The following is an 8,752-nucleotide window of genomic DNA, read 5'->3' on the forward strand; positions in this document are numbered from 1 at the left end:
TCCCCTGAAGTGCCCTGGAAGGTTCATTGCCTACCAGGTACTATATATATATAATATATAAATGATGTATATATATATATATATGGTATATATATGATACCTGGTGCGTATATATATATGTTTTTTTTACATACAATATATCCTATTTTATTCATAGCTTTTTTGAATGAACCAGGTTCAAGTGTTTCACTGCAGTCTTGGCTGTTTTTACTTTGATGGTTGCTCTCCACCGAATGCCTCCGAAGTGCCAAGCACATCCCTGGTGTGTTCTGTCATCGCTTAGTTTGTTGCCACACAGGATGAAGTACTGTGTCAGGGTGGGGGTGGGGGTGGGGGTGGGGGGTGTGTTCTGTATGGGATGTGGGGTGTAGGGATTTTGAAGCAGGGCTGACAAGGTGAGTGAGGCTGGATGTGGGATTGAGAACACCGGCAGTCTAGACAGCGGGTTTACGGCAAGTAACCGACAGCAGGTGGGTTTGTTTAAACAGTACCTCCCTCCACCCATTCAGCAAGTGCTGGGTGAGCTCACGCAGCAGATACATTGATACACGGGTTAAAGCAACATCTGTGAGGACGAGGATTAACACGTTCTGCCGCCGCGGCCACGCCCCCTCCTCCTCCCCCCGCGCTGCAGCCACGCCCCCTCCTAACACCCCAGAGCTGCAGCCACGCCCCCTCCTAACCCCCCAGCGTTGCAGCCACGCCCCCTCCTAACCCCCCCAGCGTTGCAGCCACGCCCCCTCCTAACACCCCAGCGCTGCAGCCACGCCCCCTCCTAACCCCCCAGCGCTGTAGCCACGCCCCCTCCTAACCCCCCAGCGCTGCAGCCACGCCCCTTCCTCCCCCCCGCGCTGCAGCCACGTCCCCTCCTAACCCCCCAGCGCTGCAGCCACGCCCCCTCCTAACCCCCCCCCCCCGCGCTGCAGCCACGCCCCCTCCTAACACCCCGCGCTGCAGCCACGCCCCCTCCTCCCTCCACGGCGCTGCAGCCACGCCCCTCCTAACCCCCCCGCGCTGCAGCCACGCCCCCTCCTAACTCCCCAGAGCTGCAGCCACGCCCCCTCCTAACCCCCCCGCGCTGCAGCCACGCCCCCTCCTAACACCCCAGCGCTGCAGCCACGCCCCCTTCTAACACCCAGCGCTGCAGCCACGCCCCCTCCTAACCCCCCAGCGCTGCAGCCACGCCCCTTCCTCCCCCCCGCGCTGCAGCCACGTCCCCTCCTAACCCCCCAGCGCTGCAGCCACGCCCCCTCCTAACCCCCCCGGCGCTGCAGCCACGCCCCCTCCTAACCCCCCAGCGCTGCAGCCACGCCCCCTCCTAACCCCCCAGCGCTGCAGCCACGCCCCTTCCTCCCCCGCGCTGCAGCCACGTCCCCTCCTAACCCCCCAGCGCTGCAGCCACGCCCCCTCCTAACCCCCCCCCCGCTGCAGCCACGCCCCCTCCTAACACCCCGCGCTGCAGCCACGCCCCCTCCTCCCTCCACGGCGCTGCAGCCACGCCCCTCCTAACCCCCCCGCGCTGCAGCCACGCCCCCTCCTAACTCCCCAGCGCTGCAGCCATGCCCCCTCCTCCCCCACAGCGCTGCAGCCACGCCCCCTCCTAACCCCCCGCGCTGCAGCCGCGCCCCCTCCTAATCCCCCAGCGCTGCAGCCACGCCCCCTCCTAACCCCCCAGCGCTGCAGCCACGCCCCTTCCTCCCCCCCGCGCTGCAGCCACGTCCCCTCCTAACCCCCCAGCGCTGCAGCCACGCCCCCTCCTAACCCCCCCGCGCTGCAGCCACGCCCCCTCCTAACCCCCCAGCGCTGCAGCCACGCCCCCTTCTAACACCCAGCGCTGCAGCCACGCCCCCTCCTAACCTCCCAGCGCTGCAGCCACGCCCCCTCCTAACCCCCCAGCGCTGCAGCCACGCCCCCTTCTAACACCCAGCGCTGCAGCCACGCCCCCTCCTAACCCCCCAGCGCTGCAGCCACGCCCCTTCCTCCCCCCCGCGCTGCAGCCACGTCCCCTCCTAACACCCCAGCGCTGCAGCCACGCCCCCTCCTAACCCCCCCCCCCGCGCTGCAGCCACGCCCCCTCCTAACACCCCGCGCTGCAGCCACGCCCCCTCCTCCCTCCACGGCGCTGCAGCCACGCCCCTCCTAACCCCCCCGCGCTGCAGCCACGCCCCCTCCTAACTCCCCAGCGCTGCAGCCACGCCCCTCCTCCCCCACAGCGCTGCAGCCACGCCCCCTCCGCGCTGCAGCCACGCCCCCTCCCCCCCCCCCCGCCGCGCGCTGCAGCCGCGCCCCCATTCCAACCCCCCTCCCCCCGGCCTGTGTGTGTGTGTGTGTGTGTGTGTGTGTATTGTGAGGAATGCTGGGAGATTCCAGCCAATGGCGGCGCGGTCCCAGCACTGACATCAGCGCGCGAGCCCGAGCCCGAGCTCGAGCACTCGGTAGCCACACGCACTTTACAGGCCGCAGGCAGAGGGAAACCGACAGCGGCAAGTTCCCGGTAAGGACATCGGATCAATGCGGGTCATCAGGGAGGGAGACCAGGGCGGGTAACTGACATCGTCTCCTGATCGCGGAGTTCCCCCCCCCCCCCCCCCCCCCCGGCCGGCCGGCCGGCCGATCGATCACCATCTTCCTCCGGCCTAAGTTTCACTGACCGCCCGGCCTCGTCTCCTCCAAACCCCCCCCCCCAACCCCCCAGAGGAAAACTTCCTTTCCCTTCGGATTCAGGGCTGAGGCGGCTCCGAGCCACAGTATTGGCTGCGACTCCAGCCTGTGCAGTCACTGGGTGGGGTGGGGGGGGGGGTGGGGGTCTGCGCGGTAACCAAGGCGCAAACCTGAAGAGACAGCGCCGGCCCGCGGGTCAACCAAACCTGCTGGTAGCGCAGCCTCCAGTCCCGCCCCATCCTGCCCCTTTTCCACCTTCCCTCCCCTCCTATTGGCTGCCTGCCAGCTCTTCCGAATGGAGTGGCCTTTGCCATTGGCTCGCTGATGCGTCAGTTGTCGGGCAGGCCGCTGCCTTCCAGCAGCAGGTTGCTGTGCCTGCACAGAGTAAAGTTGTCATTGGGAGGGAGAGTTTGGGGCTGTGAAATGAGCAGCTTCTCAGCTGGTGAATGTCTTTCCCTTCTCCCCCCCCCCCCCCCCACCCCAGTGCCTATGTTTCATTTTGCCGTCCGTAGCTACTTTAAACTGCAAGGTTGTATTTGTTTTTTGGTTTTTTTTTTTCAGTCCATTAACTTCAGTTCATGGCGAGTAAAGCTTTTCATAGTTGTGGAAATATAACTTTTAAATGCTACCGGGAAGGTGCTTCTCAGTGAGGTTTCAATCCTGGGGGGTGGGGAAAGGCTGAGACTTCAGTGATGGGTTATTTGTCCAAACGCCCATTGAAGCTAGATCAGTTGTTAATTGTAAAACTGGGATGATTCTGGGATGAGAGGAATCCGTCTTGTGCATGGAGTTAGGTCACGCACCAGTCTTCATCTCCTTGAATGGCGCAACATTAGCTCTCGGGGCTTAAATGACCTAACCAGTGTTGATCTCTGCAGGTTTCTTGATTTTAAGTGCGCACCCATCTACCACACTCACATTCTGAGCACGTTATTGCCCTTTTCAACTCGAGGACACGGCGTGACAATTTAAGAAGATTATTGTCCTTTCTGTGTACTGCTTTGGACAGAACACTTGAAAAGCCTTGAAGTTAATTTCCAGTTTCAAGAAAAAACTTTGTCAGCAACACTACATTATAATTGCGCTAGTGGAATATATGAGCTTAACATCTCCTGTTTATATGGCTGTGGTGGTGGTTGGGGGGGGTGGTGGTGGAAGGTGGCAGCTGGTCTTCCTCAACTGGCTGAAAGGGCCAATAATTTGTCACTCTCTCCGTATGTACAGTGGTGCCTTCCAGAATTTGATTTGACCATTTTGTTTTTAGGTTACCTCTTCAGATATTGTCAAACTATATTCTAATTCATTTTTGGTTGTCTAATAAGTCATTTTTTAAACTTGTCCTTGATCTTTAAGCATTGTTTGTGAAATCTATTGGATTTTTAACTGCTTTCTTAAATGCCAAAATTGAACTACTTTGCGACCCGTGGATCTTGATCCGCCTCTCGAAATTTGAACGATTTTCAAGTATAAATGGTAGATTTGCCAGGTTGTACTTGGATGCCTTAAAGGGCAATTTATAGATGTCATTAAAAGTCAACTTTTTTTGAATTGAGCCAGCCAGGCAATATGATATTTTCTTATTTCAGTTTATTACTCGCCCATCCATATATTTGGTGTGCCAGAAACAGGTTGATTGGTTTGCAGTGTAAACTCATTCATTCAGTGACTCATTTGTTGACCTGTGTTAACTTATAACATGAGTGCTGTACATTGTCCTTTTAAAGATCATTCCAGATATCAATCACTCTTTGCATGAAGAAATGCTTCTGAATAAGATTCTTTTACTGCTTTGTACCTGTTGTCTTGAAGTTATGTTTTAATTTGAAATAGAACTCAAGATAAATATTTCAGTTTGCTTTTGTATTTGATAAGCTTCTCCGTTATCCATGACGTGCTGAGTTTTTTCAGCATTTTGTTTTTATTTGAGATTTCCAGCATCACAGTGTTTTGCTGTTACCTTAGATCAGAAACAATGTTTGAATTGCCACACTTATGACATAGCAGTTGGTAAAGGCTGAGTTATTTAAATTCCAGAGGGAAATTTGAACAACTGTCATAATCTATATTTTCAATTGGTATGTTTGAGATGCAGCTCTGAATTCAGGAATAAAACCACCAAGCCTCAAGAAGTTTTATATAAAACTAAATTAAACATTTATTAATTTAACAACAAAGTAAACACATGCACATGTCTACAAATTACTACCATAATAGCTTTTAAACAAATCCCCAAATTAATCACTCCCAGGTAAATCTTTATCAAGGCAACAATAACCCACAGATTTTAAACAGACGCCAGGCAAAGCACATTTGACCTTATGAATTCAAAATGAAGTTCCTTTCAGTTTGGTTTCTTTGCAGACACAGTTGTAGGCTTACAGGCTGGTTAGATCTTAAATGCCTCTGTCTAACACACACAAACTTCTTTCTGTTTAAACTTAGCTTCCCCTTTGAATATAAATTTTCCATTGTATCCTAGGCTTTTAACATCACATCTCCTAACAATAACATTTATACAGACACATTGTTTGGTGTCTCCCAGCTAGGTGCAAGATTTCACCCATTCTTTTGAATGGTTTATTAAAAAATGCAAATTGCACTTTACCTTTTAACTTCCTCATGTTTATCTAATTAACATCTCAAAACTGCTATACATCAAAGCACCCAGACTAGCTGGTTTTAATCCAATTAAGACAACACATAGACACAGACCCCACGACAATTCCAATTTAAAAATAATTTCCAATAACATTATAGACATTAATTTCTCTTCATGACAATCCTACAGCTTCATAAAGGCTTCAGACCTATGTGCTCCTGATTTATCAACAAGACTATTCTAATATGAAGGCAAAATATTGCAGATGTTGGAAATTTGGAGTACAAACAGAAAATGCTGGAAATACTCAGTAGATAAGGCAGTGACTGGAGAGACAGAGTTGGCAGCCTAATTTTGCTGTGATAATAACGAAGCTGTCAGTATTTGCCATCATTCCAACAGTGAAATGCTAGCAGTTTTGGGACTGAGAGTACACTATAACACTGCTCCAGAGGGTTTGCTCTTGAACTCTGATGTTAACGTTAAAAGGAAAGAGATGGGAGTGTTGGGGAGTTTTCTCGCCACTGCATATTAGGGGTGGTGTTTCCAGGCGGAAAGCGTTTCCTCTCCGTTTGTGAATTTTTAATAGGGGCACTGTTACTGGAGGGATGACTTCAACTGTCAAAATGGCTATGGGAACGATTCTGAATATTTGTGACTGTTTAAATGATATATATATAAAACATAATTAATGTATAATTTATCTGACTTTTAAAAGTATTTTGTTCAAATTTATATGACATTTAACATGATTCTATGCACATTTATATAAGCTCTGTTTGCAAGCATATGAAATATGTTGCAACAACTTTGTTTTGACTGATTCTGTGGGCATAGTGCTGTCACTCCATCGCGGACGCCAAAATCCAAACCAATGTTTCCGGTCGATGACCTTTCATTGGAACTGGAAAATGTTAGAGATGTGGGAAAACCTTCCTACCTTCCAATCTATCACCATCTTCTTTTATTTTATTCCCCCTTGCCCTTTCCCTGTTTCTGTACTTGCTTAAAATTTGCTACATTTCTAATTTTGTTCAGTTCTGATGAAGAGCCATCAAACTGAAATGCTAACTCTGTTTCTCTGTCACAGATGCTGCTTGACCTGCGTATTTCCAGCATTTCATGTTGTCATTTTGCTCAGTGTTCTGCTTGCTTTGTTTGTAGGTTTGCAGTAATAAGATATGGTCAGTGTTGAGTTCACCATCGTTCTCTGGATTCTTTCAGCTTATTGTCTAACTATTTCAATAGTTGTACCTTCCATTTTTTTGTGTGTGACACTGAGCACTTATTTGCATTGATTTTATCTGCCATAGTTTTGCCCACTTGCGAATATTATCTCAGTTTTTCTCTGGAGTTTTGCCAGCTTCATTGCATAGTACTGTTTGTTCCCTCCAACAGTTAATTGCCTGCAAACCTGTTGAGTTTTCAATATCTTTCTGAACTCAAGTTGGGAACGTAGGTCAGAAACGTGGGGGCCTCTTTCTCCCTTCCCTAGTCCTCCTGGAACATTCAAGCGAATCCATCGATCAGCTTGATATCATTCCTCTCCTCCCCCTCCCCCCTTCTCTCCTCTTCGTTCACCTCCTCGTCTCCTCCCCCCTCCCCCCTTCTTCTTCTCCTCCTCCGCCTCCTCTTGTTCTCTTCTCCTCCTGCTCCCGCTCCTCCCCTTCTCCTCCTCCTCCACCCTACTGCCCTCCTCTTCCCCTTCCCTCCTCCTCCTTCCCCCTCTCCTCCTCCTCCCCACTTCCCCCCATCCTCCTCCTCCTCCCCCCTCTCATCCTCCTCCTGCTCCCCACTTGCCCCCTCTCATCCTCCTCCTCCTCCCCACTTGCCCCCTCTCATCCTCCTCCTCCTCCCCACTTGCCCCCTCTCATCCTCCTCCTCCTCCCCACTTGCCCCCTCTCATACTCCTCCTCCTCCCCCCTCTCGTCCTCCTCCTCCTCCCCCTCTCGTCCTCCTCCTCCTCCCCCCGCTCGTCCTCCTCCTCCTCCTCCCCCCTCTCGTCCCCTCCTCCTCCTCCCCCCTCTCGTCCTCCTCCTCCTCCTCCCCCCTCTCGTCCTCCTCCTCCTCCTCCCCCCTCTCGTCCTCCTCCTCCTCCTCCCCCCTCTCGTCCTCCTCCTCCTCCTCCCCCCTCTCGTCCTCCTCCTCCTCCTCCCCCCTCTCGTCCTCCTCCTCCTCCTCCCCCCTCTCGTCCTCCTCCTCCTCCTCCCCCCTCTCGTCCTCCTCCTCCTCCTCCCCCCTCTCGTCCTCCTCCTCCTCCTCCCCCCTCTCGTCCTCCTCCTCCTCCTCCTCCCCCCTCTCGTCCTCCTCCTCCTCCTCCCCCCTCTCGTCCTCCTCCTCCTCCTCCCCCCTCTCGTCCTCCTCCTCCTCCTCCCCCCTCTCGTCCTCCTCCTCCTCCTCCCCCCTCTCGTCCTCCTCCTCCTCCCCCCCCCTCTCGTCCTCCTCCTCCTCCTCCCCCCTCTCGTCCTCCTCCTCCTCCTCCCCCCTCTCGTCCTCCTCCTCCTCCTCCCCCCTCTCGTCCTCCTCCTCCTCCTCCCCCCTCTCGTCCTCCTCCTCCTCCTCCCCCCTCACGTCCTCCTCCTCCTCCACCCCCCTCTCGTCCTCCTCCTCCTCCTCCCCCCTCTCGTCCTCCTCCTCCTCCTCCCCCCTCTCGTCCTCCTCCTCCTCCTCCCCCCTCTCGTCCTCCTCCTCCTCCTCCCCCCTCTCGTCCTCCTCCTCCTCCTCCCCCCTCTCGTCCTCCTCCTCCTCCTCCCCCCTCTCGTCCTCCTCCTCCTCCTCCCCCCTCTCGTCCTCCTCCTCCTCCTCCCCCCTCTCGTCCTCCTCCTCCTCCTCCCCCCTCTCGTCCTCCTCCTCCTCCTCCCCCCTCTCGTCCTCCTCCTCCTCCTCCCCCCTCTCGTCCTCCTCCTCCTCCTCCCCCCTCTCGTCCTCCTCCTCCTCCTCCCCCCTCTCGTCCTCCTCCTCCTCCTCCCCCTCTCGTCCTCCTCCTCCTCCTCCCCCCTCTCGTCCTCCTCCTCCTCCTCCCCCCTCTCGTCCTCCTCCTCCTCCTCCCCCCTCTCGTCCTCCTCCTCCTCCTCCCCCCTCTCGTCGTCCTCCTCCTCCTCCTCCCCCCTCTCGTCGTCCTCCTCCTCCTCCTCCCCCCTCTCGTCGTCCTCCTCCTCCTCCTCCCCCCTCTCGTCGTCCTCCTCCTCCTCCTCCCCCTCTCGTCCTCCTCCTCCTCCTCCTCCCCCCTCTCGTCCTCCTCCTCCTCCTCCTCCCCCCTCTCGTCCTCCTCCTCCTCCTCCTCCCCCCTCTCGTCCTCCTCCTCCTCCTCCTCCCCCCTCTCGTCCTCCTCCTCCTCCTCCTCCCCCCTCTCGTCCTCCTCCTCCTCCTCCTCCCCCCTCTCGTCCTCCTCCTCCTCCTCCTCCCCCCTCTCGTCCTCCTCCTCCTCCTCCTCCCCCCTCTCGTCCTCCTCCTCCTCCTCCTCCCCCTCTCGTCCTCCTCCTCCTCCTCCTC

General features: G+C 55.0%; 1 protein-coding gene across 5 annotated transcripts in view; it reads left to right on the forward strand.

Annotated features, from left to right (window-relative positions):
• The first annotated feature begins 2,317 nt into the window (after positions 1 to 2,317).
• The window catches only part of nek7 (NIMA-related kinase 7), a 196,794-nt gene continuing 190,359 nt past the window's right edge, over positions 2,318 to 8,752 (forward strand). For 2 of the 5 annotated variants that reach the window (XM_041208099.1, XM_041208100.1), the window contains exon 1: positions 2,363 to 2,494. Coding sequence is in view for 1 of the 5 variants with exons in the window: in XM_041208097.1 (XP_041064031.1) it covers positions 2,354 to 2,494 (141 nt within the window). In the remaining 4 variants the exon portion in view is untranslated. Of the gene's footprint in view, positions 2,495 to 8,752 lie in introns of all 5 variants that reach the window. The other 3 variants (XM_041208097.1, XM_041208098.1, XM_041208103.1) reach the window with 3 other exon arrangements.

This window comes from Carcharodon carcharias, chromosome 16, assembly GCF_017639515.1.
Source record: "Carcharodon carcharias isolate sCarCar2 chromosome 16, sCarCar2.pri, whole genome shotgun sequence".
Lineage (NCBI taxonomy): Eukaryota > Metazoa > Chordata > Chondrichthyes > Lamniformes > Lamnidae > Carcharodon > Carcharodon carcharias.